The sequence below is a fragment of the Dromaius novaehollandiae genome, chromosome 18 (genome assembly GCF_036370855.1).
Source record: "Dromaius novaehollandiae isolate bDroNov1 chromosome 18, bDroNov1.hap1, whole genome shotgun sequence".
In the NCBI taxonomy this organism is placed as follows: domain Eukaryota; kingdom Metazoa; phylum Chordata; class Aves; order Casuariiformes; family Dromaiidae; genus Dromaius; species Dromaius novaehollandiae.
Genome location: NC_088115.1, coordinates 16447811 through 16464213, shown reverse-complemented (window position 1 = coordinate 16464213; position 16403 = coordinate 16447811). Strand labels below are relative to the sequence as shown.

General features: G+C 44.2%; 2 protein-coding genes across 10 annotated transcripts in view; one reads left to right on the top strand and one right to left on the bottom strand.

The window, feature by feature from the left end:
- Positions 1–16403, top strand: part of PGS1 (phosphatidylglycerophosphate synthase 1) — a 27452-nt gene extending 11049 nt beyond the window's left edge. For 2 of the 9 annotated variants that reach the window (XM_064522893.1, XM_064522892.1), the window contains exons 7-10: positions 703–1236; positions 5670–5818; positions 8438–8580; positions 10665–16403. In XM_064522893.1, coding sequence (XP_064378963.1) covers positions 703–1236; positions 5670–5818; positions 8438–8557 — 803 coding nt within the window. In that variant the 3' untranslated portion in view covers positions 8558–8580; positions 10665–16403. The remainder of the gene's footprint in view (positions 1–702; positions 1237–5669; positions 5819–8437; positions 8581–10664) is intronic. The other 7 variants (XR_010392210.1, XR_010392208.1, XR_010392207.1 and 4 more) reach the window with 7 other exon arrangements.
- DNAH17 (dynein axonemal heavy chain 17) overlaps positions 10542–16403 on the bottom strand; it is a 38429-nt gene continuing 32567 nt past the window's right edge. The window contains exons 74-80 of the mRNA XM_064522891.1: positions 16058–16249; positions 15096–15275; positions 14539–14721; positions 13187–13369; positions 12783–12926; positions 12020–12245; positions 10542–10846 (exon numbers count right to left, since the gene is read on the bottom strand). Coding sequence (XP_064378961.1) covers positions 10599–10846; positions 12020–12245; positions 12783–12926; positions 13187–13369; positions 14539–14721; positions 15096–15275; positions 16058–16249 — 1356 coding nt within the window. The 3' untranslated portion in view covers positions 10542–10598. The remainder of the gene's footprint in view (positions 10847–12019; positions 12246–12782; positions 12927–13186; positions 13370–14538; positions 14722–15095; positions 15276–16057; positions 16250–16403) is intronic.

Below are 16403 nucleotides of genomic sequence, written 5' to 3'. Positions count from 1 at the left end.
AAGTTCCTCCATAACCATCTCATTGCTGCTTCTTATTTCTGCTACTTACAACCTTAAATGAGAACTTACATACTTTGCAAGGTTCTTATCTATTTTTTAGTTATTGAGGTCTATAATTCTAGATGTTCTGTGTGTACATGTTCTGAAAGTTTCATGAATATACTGGTATTTCTGGTAATTATTATTTTGTAGTTGAGTCTATTCTGGGAATTCAAATGAATATTGAATAAGGAAGACTGAGAACAGGTGTTAAGGCGAGCAGAGCAGGGGATCTCTTTGTCAAGTTGATTGCATCATAATAGGTTTTTGTCCTGGCCTTATGCACTGCTGTGTGATATAAGCTTACACGGAGGGCAATAGTTTATTTTGTACATTCCAGTTCATTCTTGAAATGTGAAGTTTTCAAGAGCTGCCGTTTCACCTTGGCCCTGGTCTTATCCTTTTCAGTGGATTTTTGAAGCTGCTACTAGTCAAGTTTCTTACCCCTCTCAAAGTTGGATGATGTTCCTCTGTCATGTAGCTTTGTTAACTTTTGAAACGTGACCTTTTGAGACTTAGGAAAGAAAGTGGTGTGATCTTTGTACTAGCTCCTTTTTATTCTGATATCGGTGTCCTGTTGGTAGTTTTTCCTGCTGTGTGATAAGTGATGCGTAGCTCTGTACTTCTAGGTCTTGAAAACAATCCCTTGTGATTCTCCTGCAGGAGACAAGATGGCTTACTGTGAGAGAGCAAATCAGAGAGTCATGGAAGTGATCAACTCTGCTAGGACACGTCAAGAACTCCTTCATTCAAAGACTTTCCACAGCAGCCAGGAAGGCAGCCCCTTGTTATCCCAGCAAGACTCTCAAGCATCCAGGGATCTAAAACCAGAACCTGACACCTGGATTTATCCCTTAATCCAAATGAAACCCTTTGGGATTCAAACAGATGAGATGATCACAGAGACACTGCTGACGGAGGCTGAACGGGGTGCCAGGATATATCTTACCACTGGCTACTTCAACCTGACACAAGCTTACATGGACCTCATTCTAGGCACTAGGGCTGAGTATCGGATTCTTCTGGCCTCACCAGAGGTGAATGGTTTTTTTGGTGCCAAAGGGATGGCAGGTTCCATTCCTGCTGCCTATGTTTACATTGAACATCAATTTTACAGTGAGGTCTGCTGCCTTCGCCAGCAGGAGCGGGTTCAGCTGCAGGAGTACTCCAGGACTGGGTGGACTTTCCATGCTAAAGGTAAGATGGCCATTTCCCAAGAGGGCTTGTTTGCAAAGTGTTTGAGGTTTACACGTATTTGGATTGTGAAACTCGTGAGGGGAGGGCTGGGTGCCGAGTCTAGACTTAACCTCCAAAATATTCATCCAAGATTCAAAGCACCTTGCTTGCATAGATTTGGAAGATTTGTATCACTCAGGGGACAACCATGCGAAGTGAGCTCTTGCCTCTGGATTCCTGATTGAAATATAATCCCAGGGATTATATGAAGATAGTCCCTATGGTGGCAGTAAGACACTGTCAACTAACAGTTCTGAAATACATCAGTTTGGAAAGCATCTGAGGAAAGGCTGATCTCCCTTCTGGCTTGAGATGGCCTCATCTTGTGCTATATTATGCAAGGTGTTTTAACCAAATTGCTTTATCCCTCTCCTCAATGCTGGGAAAAGGAAATGCCTCTTGATGTGAAAGAAAAGGTGGCATCTGGTTGGATTTATGACAGCAATAGCAGCTGTGATTCAGTTTCTCAGTTTCCGGTATTCCTCTTGCTAGTTTACTCAACAAGAAGTGACAACTATCTAAGAATACGAAAGAGACCCTAGTGCAGGATCTGCAGCAGAAGCACGAATCCAAAGGAGTTAGCTAGTATTGACTCCCCAGTGGTCCCGGACACCTGGTTCTCCTGTCAGTAGGCCTTAGTGTGGATGACCCAGGTGTTAAGGGATTTGTACCAGCTTCTGCTTACAGTATTCAGGAAAGGTCAGCATCGTGAATAAATGCACTCATGTGCCTTCTGAGAGGTGGAGACAGCTGGAGGGGAAATTGTCTTCTGTAGAAGACCCCAGACTCTTTCTTGCTTAACTTCCACAAACCCAACACTGCCTTGTCCTAGGCATGAGTCTGTTCCCCTGACTGGTCGTTGCTCGTTATGTGTCTCCTTTTTCCTTCCGTATAACTCAGTCCTCGCTCTTCCTACTTTATACCTAATAATAAACATTTGATTGCTTGATCATTGGCTTTAATAATGGGAATAGTTTAGGAAGTCAACTTTTTTTTTAAAGAAAAGAAAGTAAATAATGAAGTCTGATGCATGTGATGTTGAGCTCACAGCTTTATAAATATTCAGATTCTTATGGTCCTCACCATAACAGTGGAGCACCTCACAAAATGTGAGCATGGGCTGAGCAGAGACTTCTCTGCCCTGTTCCACAGCATCTTCTGTTATGCTGCTCTGCTGAAAGCAGAACTGTCCCCTGTGCAACTTCCTGTGATGGCTCACTGGTCCCCTAGGACAATGTGTCAACTCTGTCACTGTGTGCCATACCCCATCTGGCACTAATTAACATGCATATTTCTACAACTGGCTTTGCAATGTGCTGAGGGGCATTTTCATTGTTTGCAGCATGTGTCTGATTAGAACAGTGGAAGGATGCGACCCCTGAGCCAGCACAGGCCTGTTCCAGAGGCCACGGCCTGTAGTTCTTCTAAGTTTGTTTGTTTAAGGATATTAACTGTTAATGATTGTGGGAATGCCTCTATTTACCCTGCTTCCTGCAGGATTTTTCAGAAGAAGGTTCAGAGGTGATAAGGAGAGAAAGCTGCTGAGCAGGCCTTCCCTTGACTAAAGAAAATAAGTGTTATTAGCTTGCCTGTAACTACAGACCTTTCTAAGCAGCGCTGTGCCTCTACGGCAGTGATGTCGGTAACTCTGGTGCAGTAAATCCTTATCTCGGTGCAGAGGCACCTCTAAGGAGGAGCCTGCCTGGCTGGGAAGTGGTGTGTGATTTGTGTTCCAGGAAGTACGCGCTCAAGTGTTCTGCGGTTTGCAGGTTCCTCCTCTTGCTGGGCACTGGTGACTCGGAGCGGGAATTTGTGGTTTGGCATGGATTGGGCTAGGAAAGCACGGGCTCCTTTCCCAAGGTACCAAAGCTCACCTGGTAATCAGTCCCTTCTGGGCAGGCTGTGCCTTCTGGTGGAAAGGCTTTGGACTCTGTCCACTACGTGGTGGCCTCTCTTAGAGGAATACGGGACTCTCCCGGAGTTCAGCAGTTCCAGTGCTTGGTGGAGGGACAGCGTGTTAGATGTTCACTGTCCTGTTTCCATTTCCTCCTCCGAGTGCTGGGGGGATCAACTTCTGGCTCCCTTCTCTGGCATGTTCTGCCCTTTGGCAGATGTTTGATTCATCCGACTTCCTTTTACAGAAGTCTTGCAGTGTGTGAGACAGAGGATAGGGTAGAAGGGGAAAAAGGAGGAAACCTTGGAGACAGATGAAGGGTAATTGTACGTGGAGTCTGGCTCCTGGAAGAGGATGTGAGATCCTTAGCAGCAGATAGTGTATGTTACTACTTCCTTCTCAGGCTAAGACAGAAGACACCCTTTAGTCTCCTATACAGTCTAGCTGACTAATACTAAATGCTGAGGTGCTCTGACCGCTGTATCGTAACCCCTTTCAGCTCCTCTTTAAAAACATCTTGGGATCTCACGCGCAGCTTCCAGCAGCGTGTCTTCCTGCCAGGGCTGTGACTATTCCCAGCCTTGCCCGGTGCAGTTGTAGCAGTGCAGTTCAGAGCGCCGCAAGACCCGGGGCGAGTGCGGTAGGCGATGCAGACCTCTGTGAGGAGAGAGACTTTCCTAGGCTTGACGTTATGAAGCACACCCGCAGGAGCGCAGATCGGCCTGTCTGCTGCCGCGTGTCAGGGCGCGATGGTTGTGGGGGCCATAGGCATATCCTTTAGGATTAGGGACCCTTCCGTGCAAGTGTCAGGTGACAAAATGCCAGGCAGGTGTCTGTTTGCTCTGAGATAAACCTGCGTTATTGCTATTGAATGGTGACTGGGAAACTGCACTTCCCCTTTCTGGAAAGGTGAGTCACTGTTTGAGCAAATCCTTCCAGGTGGCCGGAAAGCTGAAAGCACCGTGAAGACTTTAGGGTGCCTCCTGGGTGCGCAGAAAGAGTGAGGAAGCATAGTCCCCTTCGTGGCTGCCCCGCGGAGCTCTGGCCAGCTTCGAGAGCCCAGTCGCGGTTGGGTTTGGCCGCCGGGCAGGCTGTCGTAGTTGGTCACGCTTGCTGGTAGGAACTGCTGAATCTCTGCAACACGCAGAGGCTTTTTTGTGGCTCTCGGAGCTCCCTGTGTTGGCATTCCTGCCCTTCTGTGGGTGGGGTGAGCCTGTGGGACAGCCTTTCATTTGGCTAATCTATGGGCAGTGCCAGCTGTGAGGCAGAAGGTGCAGCTGAACGTGGCCCCGAAGCTGCTGACTGCGGCGATGTGGGGGTGGGGAGGAGGTTACAGGAACAAGCGGTGAATCGGCAGCTTCTTACTCAAGGCATTCTTGGAACTGCTTTGGGGTTGAGTTAGGAAACCTGCTTCTATTTTAGGGACTAGGTGTTTTTTATGCTGCAGTTTCTTTGTTGTAGCCTGTGTGTGACTTGCAGCAGGGATCAGCCATCTGTTGGGGACCTGCCCAGCGCTGTTCTGAGCGCTCGTGTCGCGTTGAACATCGAGCAAACGATTCCTGGCGCCGCGCAGGGGCGGGAATGGCCGTGCAGGTTCTCCCCAGCTCTAGCTCTGGCTCTCCTGCGGCGTCCCGAGCTGTGCTTTCCTGCCCCGTTACAGCGATGTGCTCGCGAACAGTAGGATGTTTCCATCTCAGGCTTGAAAACCGGTCCTAGCTGTATCACACGTGCTCTTGCCTTGGTGCTGGCAGTTCTGGGACTTGTGAATTGCTGTGGTGAGTGGAGTTGGGAGTCTCATGTCCTACATCGTGCTACAATAATAAATAGCAGCAGTTTGAATTCATCTTCTGGAGGCTTCGCAGGAAGTGAGTGGGTGTAGTAATTTGTACTTCTCTTACTAGTGTGTGTTTCATGTCAATTCACCTGTCAGAGCAGGGAGATGCCTCCCCGTGTCACTGCTTTATGGCCTTTTGGGAAAGGGGTTAGTCACTGTGCCACTACATTGCTTCCAGTTCTGGAACTGGCTGGTTCAGTCCTCACTGCTCTGGTGCTCTGTTGCTTGGTGTCGGTTCTCCCTGACTGGCTGCAGAGTACCCCAAAACTATTTGTCTTATTTCAGTGTTTCTGAGATGTCCTGGTGCAAAATGACCTCTAACTTGATGATGATGACGACTCATTCTGAATTATTTTTGGGGACCTCTGTGCAGTGTACGTGCTTAAAAATGTGTCTCCTAGGGTGGTGCTGAGCACCCTGTTAAGAGCACAGAAGCTTGGACAGTGCCAGCTGTGCAAGTGTCCCCAAGGTTCATACCGCAAGACATGTGAGACTGTCCCCAAGGAAGTGTGTTGCTGACAGCTTGCTTTGTCTCATGATTGTTTACAGTTACTGTAAATCTAACATGTTTAATTCATTTCTTCTAACTTAAAGCAATTGTTTGAGGCTACCCCAGTCATTTCCTTTGTCTGCCACGCTTCCTTTCTTCTCCCATTTTTCCTGCAGGCCTCTGGCTGTACCTGGCAGGAAGCAATCTTCCCTGCCTAACTCTGATCGGCTCTCCTAATTTCGGATATCGATCCGTTCATCGTGACCTGGAAGCTCAGGTTGCAATAGTGACAGAAAATAAAGCTTTGCAGCAGCAACTCCATCAGGTAGGTGGCTGATAAGGTGGGGATAACATGAATGTTGTGCTTCGTGGTCACATAAGGAATGGTGATGATGCAGCTGCGATAAAAACCTACAGCTGCAATAATTCAAAACCTTCTTGAGCATAGGAAGTCTCAAGGAGCTGTCAGTTAAGTGACTATTGATGAGCTGCCTGCTGCAAGTGCCTGTTTCTGGGAAATGGAGGCCATAACGGGAAAGAACATGTGTCCCCAGTGAACTCAAGTATTGGGAGTACTCAGGCACTGGATGCTGAGAGAGACACAGCGTTCAGAAAGGATCTGCCGACTGTCCTCTGCTTTACCGATCACATAGCACGTTCTTAGCCTTATCCCCAGTATTTGGGCATTGCCAGGGTAGCACCAAGTTCTGGGATAATGAGATCAGGCTCTTTGAATTGCTGATCTTAGACTTCTGGGTCACTTTGTATCTCATGCATTTGGGAAATCTTTTGTAGGAACGTAAATGCCAATCGGTTAGCTTTTTGGTGACGTGCCCATAGGCTGTGGCAGCGAACAAGGGGCAGAGGATCTCAGTGTAGTTTCTACAGTCAGAGGATTTCTGGGCTGGTCAGATTCCTCATGAAGTTACATGCTGTAGCTGCTAATCTTGACTACACATATTTTTCAGTGGTTTAATGTTACAGCATTCCAGTTTATCTGTTTTTATTATTTATTATTTGGACTGTTCAGCACTTTTGCTGCTTCTCTAAATCCTGACTGGTTCTCTAGCTGTCTTAACTCTGAATCTTTGGCAATGGACGTTGTCCCAAGTAATTTCTGATATAGTACTCTGATACAAAGCAAATTGGTTTGATGTTTATGCCTGTGATTAAGAACCTGAAAAAATGTATTGTGTTAAACTGAGACCTGGCATAAGAAGGCACGGTTGTCTTCAGGATCAATGGGAATTGCCCTATTGCATCAGGGCTCTTCCACTGAATGAGTCAGACCATATCTTATCCAAAACAATTCTATTACTGGAAATGTTGCTTGAATATTTCAATTCATATCTTGCCTCTACTTGTTTCTAATGGAAGGGGAGAATCAATGAAAATATGACGAAGGAATTTTGTCAAACAGTACTGGAGTGATCTAAATGAAAGGACTTTAAACTATTGCCATTTGCTGGAAGCTGACTTTGAGATTGCCTATCTGTTTACTATTCTGTGATCTTTGTTTAGAAGACTTAATTTTATGCCAAGGTGATAAAGCCTCTAACAGAGTGGTATGTTTCCTTCTCAGTGCATGTTAGAACTCCATTCAGCAGTCTAGCTGAAATGTCTTTTTCAGCCATGTGAACAGATTAAATATTTAGTTTTTCCGGTGCTCAGTTTACAAAGCAACATGACATATAAGAGTATATTCTGAGCTTTTATTTTTCATTTCTTTTTTGAGCCTTTAAGCTTTTGGCCTTCTCAATAATAACTGAACTTTCAATTTTTCAGATAATGTGAAACAGCCATTTCTTCATACTAAACTTGTACACTGCCATGGAATCCCTTTGCCTACAAGATGTCCAGTTCCATTTTAAAAATGTTTGTAAGGTTTGGGGAAAGTTTTCAGTGGTCTGGATATGTTTGGCTGCTTAACTGAATGAACTGAATATTTTGTTAAAATCACTGAACTTCAGTCCAGATAACTTTCTGGAAGTTATTCACAGCAGTATTGATCATAGCTGTTGAAACATTTTGGATTTCTAAAATTAGACTGATTTGACACACAAATATCTTCCTTCTGGTCTTGGTTCATCTTTTTGGTGTTCCTTTCCAGTGCTTGGTTCCTGCTTCCCTCTTCCACCCTGAATTTTAAAAGTGCAGAGTTATGTTCTATTATTTTTGACAGCTTAGCTAAGGAAGGAAAGTTTAAGAACAGACTTACAGTAGATGGTCTGGTCCTTGTTTGCCTGTGTTGCTAGAAACCTGACTAGATTTGCTAAGGAAAACCACTTCTACCTTTGATCAAACAGCTGCTTTCACGTGCTGTGCGAACGCGTATTATCATTATGATGGTTCATTTCCTACTTCAGCAGTAATTGTATATATACTGAAGAAGCCTAAGTGTTTCTGGTAATTTAGTTGAAATCATGACTGCATATTCATTTGAAAACAGAGCGCTTGAGCTATGTCTAGAAAGAGCTGCGTAAACCAATCTCTTGAGATTAAGATAAGGTTTCCTTTGCTGGCAATTACAGCTAGGGATTTAGGATTTTTCTGAAACTGAAGTTTAGCTCTGTAATAGCTGGAGAGCAGAAAAAAGCAAAATCTTCCGCCTTCGCACTTTGTAGAGTTTAAATTGCTGGATTCTTGGGGTTCAGTTAGCGCAGTGAGAGTTATCAAAAGGTGTGGAGGTAGCCGTAGGCAGGTCTGAAGGACAGGTCCTGTACTAACGAACGCCTTGGTGGTTTGGTTGCTCTTCGAGTTGCACTGCATGGAATGAGACTCGTATGTTCAGAATTGTGGGAGAAATGATCCATCCTTCTGGCAGGACCTATGGCCAGTTTTATCTGAAAATTGCCTCTTCTTAAAGATTCTTAAAAATTATATTGGAAAAAAGGTGAATCTAGGTCTTAGGATTTACTGGGATAATATTTCTTTCCATGTGTAGGAGCAGGAGCAGCTTTACCTCTGCTCAGGTGTAGTCTCATCATCAACATTTGAGCAGCCAAATCGTTACGTGAAACTGTGGGTGAAGCTGGTAACACCTCTGATTAAGAATTTCTTTTGAAAGAAGAAACGCTGCTGATTTGGGTGAGTGTTTTTGTCACTTTGGGGGGAGTTTAAGTAGAGATGACTGCATTCTATTAGTGCAGTGCCCTTTTCTGTGATGTGGAATAAATAGATGATGGAAAAAGATGCTGAAAAAACAAGCATCGCTTTCTTTTCTCTACTGGGGAGCCTGTTACTTTAACTAGAATCATTGCTCGAGGGCTGTATTGGTCTTAGTCTACTAACGTTTCTGGAAAGGACAATGAAAGAGAACAGATATAAGGGTATTTCCCATGCATAGAAATAAAACTTCCACTTTTGAAATGTCCTTTTCAAAATGTTGTAGAAAGTGTCAGTGTATATTTTATCATGGAACAGCTGATGGAAAACATTGTGAAAGTATTTGAAATGCTTTGCTGTCTTCCACCTGATATGTGATGGGAAGTGAGCATGAGGGACACAAGAGGGAAATCTTAACAATATTTGCTATGCAAGAAGGATAGACCTCATCATTCGATAATGTATTTAGAAAAGTACTTTGCTTTGCCTTGTAAATGTTGGCTAATAGGGGCAGTTGTTCCTGCTTTTCTGCTTTGTATAGTGCCCTCAATTTGCCTGGCTGTTCAGCTGCCTAGGAACTGGAGTCCCTCTGAGCTTCATGGAATCGCTCTCACATTTTGTCTGTGCTGTGCAAATCGTGCATTCAGTTAGCACCGAAGTGTGTGCTCTTGGTGCTGAATGTTCACACGTCGGTTTTATTTACATAAGTATGACCTCCCTCTCTGGAGTCATATATCTGGCTACTTCATGCCGGGATGTGTTATGAGTGTCTCTTACCAGTCATGGGGAGGGCATTAGGGAACTCTCAGTGCTAATGTGATTTTTATATGCTACTAGCTGAAAGTGGGAAGTTCAAGCTATAATGCGTGTCCTGAGCTGTGCAAACAAGGTGGTTGGGAGGCTGAGTAGAAATGTGTTAGAGCACAAGTTTTGGCTACCTATGAGTTTTACTGTTGGAATATGTGTAATATGTTTTGATCTTTTATTGTCAGCAATTGGGATTTCTGGTACTTGAAAAGGCTAAAGGTAAGTGTAGGGCCTGATGGCAATTCATTCTAAATGTTACTACTTTAGAAAGAAACAAGCAGCTCTACTTGCTTCTGCTTGTGTGTTTTGGTTGTTTTTCTTTTTATTAGCAGAAGCTACCACTAGCAGTCAGGGCAGTTTTGTGCAATTGTCTGTTTTAGAACTGATTGTTCAGATGTTTTATGGTACGGGAGGATTTTTGAGAATTATTTTCTGCAAAAGGGGCAGGCATTGGCTTCCATATGGTGGCCAGAGCAGCTCTGATCTCCCTAGTAGATGGTACTGCTGATTTAAAAAGGAAAAAAAAAGTCCTGTGAATGAAAGGGTAGAGTAGATTTTAAACACAGAAGAAGAAAGAATCACACTTCAGAGATTTACCTGCTCACAGCTGACTTTCGTATGAAAACTGATGAGGAAAAAGCTTTGTCTCTGTGGGAGAAAGGTGGGGGCTGCAAGGTTCATAAAACTGACCTTGCATCCGTTTCCCTCAAATAGAGGTGCTGGTTATACAGGACTTCTCTGGGTTGTTCAGGTTGACCTGTGGGTGAACTGGACCAAATCTGTCCCCTTCCTTGTTCTGTCTGGTGTAAATGGATAAATGTTTCTGTGCAGGAATATTTAGTGCACACGCCTTGATGAATTTCTGCTCACAATTAGCACCGAGTGATCAAATAAGTAGCTGTGAAAAGACACAGAGCTCTGAGAAGGAAAGGAATCCAGATGGTTGCATACGAATGTTCCATTTGGCTTCCTTTAGCAGTCTGGCTCTTAACCAGCACTTTATCATAAACCACCAATTGAAAAACAGTATCCGTCATGAGAAACTCCATGTACTGTAAGAGTACTCCCCAACTGATCAGCAGTTCCAGCACTGTTTTTATTGATACTTCGCTAAAATAGTTCTGGGACAAACAAACTTGGTCCAAGTAACACAACTTTATTTTTTTGGCAAGTAAAAGCATAGTCATTAAAGTCTAGATCTGTAAGAGTAGAGCAACAGCAGCAAGAATCCACTTAGCTGGCTTTTCTTTTGTCTTCAGGTTAAAGGTCCAGACATAGGTGGGACCTCGCATCCTTGTCTTATAGACAGGACATTCATAGATGTTCTTGCTGTCCATGCGGTCAACAGGGATGGCTCTGATGAAGATGACTGGCATCATAGGCGTCAACTCCTTCAACCGAGCATCTGCGATAACACCAGAAGGGACGTCCCATCGAGCGCCTGCAATGTTATGAAATTGTCAGGGTACCAGTTACCCAACTGCTCTTTTACTCGGAGGGGGCTGTTTTCAGTAGCTGCTAAAGGGTGGGGAGGAGTTTTTCTGTAGCAGTTGAGGGATGAAATGTATAAGCTGGGTAGCCATGGCGACCCTTTAGGGTACTCTTTAGGGCTAACGTGTTATCATCTCACTGTGACTCATGAATGCATTTTGCCTTACTAAGTGTGGGATGTCTAAATAAATGCTGCTCCTGCTCCTCCCTCCAGCCCAGATATTCATGGAAGTTGCATAGCCGAAAGTAGAACTCGGCCACAGTGGGAAGTGCGGTAAGCTATCCTATGTGGTCTCTGCTCTTACTTACTTTAATTGGACCCTCCTGGTGCTCTATCTCATTCCCCCTCATTTTTTAGCAGCAATTATTTTGGGTTTTAAGTTTCCTGATTTATCTTATCCACACATCAAATAAAAGTGTTGTTCCATGTAGTTTCAGAGTTCATGTAGCTTCAAACAACCCAGTCCTCAGGTTCGTATTTTGCAGTCTGAATTTTGAAAAAACACTTTCTGGTTTGTGAAACTCTGCTTGTAAACTGGATGGGTGCTGCCCTCAGGTGGCGTGTCTGATGCTGGTACGGAATAAAGGCAGCTCCCACCTGACGGGGGATCTGAATGGTGCCCATAGTGGAATCTGGGCAGCAAGTAAGTAGTCTTTGTGCTACACAGTGCATGGTAGCAGTTTAAATGAAGGCACACCCAAACATCTGCACAGAAGAAATAGACTCTGAGCTGCAGGGGAAAGCCTGCCCTGTTGAAATATGCAGTATGTTGTCAGATTCAGACTTCCCAGTTCATTTAAATTGTAGCTGATGTAGAGTTTAGCGAAGAAGAAACTAGGGGAAAGGGAGATACCAAAGCAGACATGTTTTTGCATGAAAACAAGCCGATTCAGAAACAAGAGAAAAGCTTAAATCAGTGCTTTGCTAAGGATAAGAATTAATAAATTAGGAGTCTCATAGTTTGAAAACTGGTCTCACTGCTTGGAGCTTTTGCAAATTCTGTACAAATCCCAGTTTAAAAAGTTGGTGGGTATTAATGCTTGCTCCATTTGCAAGAATTTTTAAGGCTGAACTGGACTTTGTCTGTGCCTGAAACATCTCATGAAAGATTCAACCTTTTACCTTCCATGAATAATCCATGTACATATGAGCCTTCTCTGGGTGGAGCTGTCATATCCTCACGGTTTTTCTTGGTCACTTCCACAGAAAGACACATCTTGTCCAGTGGCCATTCATTTTTTCTAGCCATAGACTGCATGATAGCAGTGAGAAAAGACTGAGGATTAAAGAATCCTGCTAGCCACACCGTTGCAGGCAGCACAAAGTCCGTTGTCCAGACTTCTAGTTCCTGCAAAATAAAATGGCAAAGCGCTTTGGAGCAAAGCATGGTCTTTGGGCAATGGAACGTGGCTTTGAAATATGAAGTAACAAAGAGCTATTGTTTCACTGTGCCTAATATACAGGCTTTGGAAAAGCTTCCAGATGGGCAGACTAGGGTAGGTGTAGTTTGTGATGAGTATCAGGCTCCACTACAACAATGGAACTTCAACTGTTAATTTGGATTGCTGTAAATACTGCTATTTATTTTTTAACAAAGCCGTGCTTTAAATACATGGCTTTATTATGTCTTTTCTTCTGAGACATTTAAAGTTATGATTAGGTTATCTAATGTTCTTTTGAAATGGTGATTTACTCTAATGGTGAACCCTTCTTTTCAGACTTCTGCTTTCATTCTTGGGATAACAGGCCATTTCAGGTACTTCAACCTGCTTAAGTTAACGTTGAAAAATAAAACAGTTAACCCCTCTGTACACTGATGGGGTGATTCCTGGTCATCTGTGGCATCTCCTTGCTCCCTAAGCTTTAACTTAAAAAATCTGCTCACCCTAATCCGGAGCAGCAAGTCTGCATACCAGGCTCCTAAGCCAAGAAGAGATGGATAGGCAAAGTGTGTCCAGGATTCGGGTACGTTGTCGTAGAAGAGAGCATTCGCCAGCTCTTCCATATCTGATGTAATAGTTAGCTCTCCCTTTAAAAGAGAAAAGGCTGGGTGGTTTTATCTGAAGAAGGCAGGAGTGATGGAAGGACTCAGTCTCGCCTCCACTCTAAAGCACAGGACTTATGTTATCTGACTGTACCTAGCATGGTGGAAGTTGTGAGAGAGAGAGAGCAATGGTAACCAAGCAGTTTGTACAGCACGGGTTTGAAACTAAAGCAAAAGTCATTGGCAAATCATGAGAAATTACTTGGTAGGGAGAGGAGCTTTCTAACCAGCTACCTAACATGTACCTTTAGTCCCAAATGTAATTCTTTCAAAGAGCGCCTGATTTCATGGGTTAAGATGTTCATTCTTTCACATTCCTGGAAGGCAACCACGACATATGGTGTCTTATCCACTGCCTTTGCCATGATCTCTGCTATATTGAATGGCTCTGGTAGCTTCTCGATGATCTCGTCTAGGACTGACTTCACCTGGAAAAAACACCCCATAAAACTGCTCTTAGATAAGGAACAATACTGTGAGTTAACAGTTAAGTTGGTAAGATTTTTTTTTTCCCTGCCTTCTTTCTTTCCTGTGTTTCCTCCTTTGCTACTAATACTCTGTTCTTTTACTAAGTGCTCTTGGATCTTAAAAAGCTGTAGCTCTGTTGATAGCCAGGAGGATAGGGACTGAGGCCAAAGAGGATGTGGAATTCAAGTGTAAAATGCAAGGAGTCAGGAGGAAGATTTTTTTTTTTTTTAAACCATCTGTATTTTTAGTAGTTGTCATCATGAATGGAAATTACTAAGCCTGTGCCATCTGGCTGAAGATGCAGCATGTGAGCCACATTTTGCTACTGGCACATCTCTACCCCCTCCGAGAGTAATCATTTTGAACACTGCTGCTTTTGTGACTGTACTGTGTGTCCAGATCAAGTAAACACAGTGAAAGAGGTTGGGCAGCATTTCAGTCCCACTTTCTCTGTACGCTTATAGGTTTCTCTGAGATGCTGGAAGAGAGCAGCTGATGGTCTTATGATCTGCATGAGTAGCTGCCTGCCTGGTACCTAGGTTGATGCGAGACCAAGGAAGAGGGGAGACATTACAGACAGGGCAGGGAAAGGGAAAGAAATAAGCAGGCAAACGTCTGCATTACTTTCTCTACCCTCGTTATAGCCCTCTGGGATAAGGTAGTACTTCTGCCTTTTCGGCCTCTGTAGAACAGTGAAATGTTTGCTAGTGTTTGATTATATTAATGAAAACAGATTGGGAAAGTTACTAAAATGGAAAACAGAGCCTGGTGACAGAGACATCAAGTGCAAATATACTTAAATAAAAATTCCTTGACAGGAGTGTCCAGCTGAGCACCTGCCTGTTGGCAGCTGAGACTGCAGACATGATGCAGTGTTTCTCACAAGCTGTGAGCTAACAAATCCCCCCTTTCTCTAGGCTGACAACTTGTATCATGTACCATGCTAGAATTACAACTCTCTACTTTTCTGCGCTGAGAAGAAATCAAGTCAGGTCACAGAAATAAATCAATTCTCTGTCATATTCTCTTGTGCATTAGGTGTGGACCTGTGTCTTATCCTCCCCAGCTAGCCATCTCGAGGCTGCTGAAGTTTCATAGTTCACTGTGAAGAAGTAGAAACATTGCTTGCCTTTTCCTCTCGGGAGACGCCCGAGGCTCCTCCAGTATCTGATTCTTTGGGCTGCATTTCTAAAACTGTCCGAAAAAGCTTGTCTGAAGTGATGGTCAGGAAGCCAATTTCTGCATTGGGGTGAAGGCCATACAGGTACGGGCTCTCTGGTGGCAAGTTCTCATCAATGTATTCATGGTAACCCTAAGCACAGGACAGATATTGACAGTAATTTAGCAGATACTTACACAGGGTAGCTAGTTTTGCTTCTGCCTTGAAAATACTTCATAGCTTTTCTAGTGGTGGTGTTTCATAGCTAGCTGATCTTGTTTATTAAAGGTATTTTTACTCATGTCTTACCTCAGTTTTTTTTTCCTTACCATCCCAGCCACAGGAATTATTTTCCAGTGATTCTGCATGTTGCCACTGGACTGAAAAGGTACCACCTTTTTCCTGCACTCCCTCTCGGTTTGCATGAGGGAACTCTGACTAACATATACTAATCCAGAGTAGTGGTTTTTCCACAGCGAACTGTAATGTTAATTACCACATCCTCAGATGAGCGAGACCTTTCTTACCTTGTAATCCAAGTTGGGAGGGATCAAAAACCCTGGAGCTAAGTACGTTTCACCTTCCAGCATCTCTACGCGGATGTATTCGGTCAGGTAAGTCCGACATAACCGGCGATCCCAGTCGTCTGTGATATGTCCACCATACATGATTTCACCAAAGAGGTACCGGAGATCGTCCCATGGAACCTAGCAGGAGACAGACGCTCGCTATAAGGTCTCTGTAGACTGTGTGGCTCCCAAAAATGTGGCCCCGTGCAGCAAGTACCAGGCAGTTTCACGTGTTGCTGTAGAACTGTGGGGCCAGAAAACAATTTCTCCCAGGTTTTCCTGCCCAGTAGCCATCTGATTCAGGACCTGCTGAAGCATGGTGACAGAAGCAAGTGGTGTGTGTGGGTGTGTGCGTGCGTGCGTGCGTACGTATATATAGGGGGACGGGGAAAAGACAGAGGTCTTGTCTGTTACAGTTTCTCTTATGTTTGCCCGCAGATTTCACTTTGTCCCTCTATAAGCACAGCCATTCGTACTTCTGATCCCTTTTCATCCCATTTTTATTCAGGTCGCTGTTGAGCGTGTACGTAAGACCATGGGTAAGCAGCACCCTCCCCTGCGAGTAGAGCAGCCAGTCATAGTCATTGCACCTTCATTCTTGGTGCGGCTTTGCCTTTCAGGTGGACAGTCATGTTTAAAATGGAAAAGCACTGAGGAATGAGTCAGGCCTGAGCCAGAGCAGACAGTCCTGAGCCTCATGCTTTCCATGCAGCTCACATAGTGCTAAGGACTGTGTGCATCTCTTCACATGCTAAAGTTTGCAGTCAGCTCCCTGGGGAGATGGAGAGGAAGAATTTTGCTGGCAAAGCAATGTTTCCTTAAAAGGAGGAGTATGTGCGGTAAACTGATCAATTTTAAAAAATGTTGATTGTCATAATGGGGGTCATGCTGATGAATGGTTGTTTTGTAAGTATCCTTACCTTTGGGTTAGCCTCCAGGTAATTATACAGTACGTTAATTGATATGGTCAGGTCACCATTATTGAAGGGGTAAGATCTGTTCCATCCTTGTGCTCCAAATTTGCGCCGTTCAGCCACCACTGCGTGGAAGTAACAGAGTGCAAACAAGATGCATTTGAACTCGATTTCTCTGCTGCACATCTCCAAAGTGTCCTGTAGTGGAATAAAAACGAGAGTGGGTTTGCATGCAGGAGCGAATGTCACATTGTCCATCTGTCTATTAAAGAAAACTAACGGTAATGGGAAGGTAACATGTAATGCCAAAGCAGAACTGAACATCATTTATTAAAAAATGCATAAAATTCTA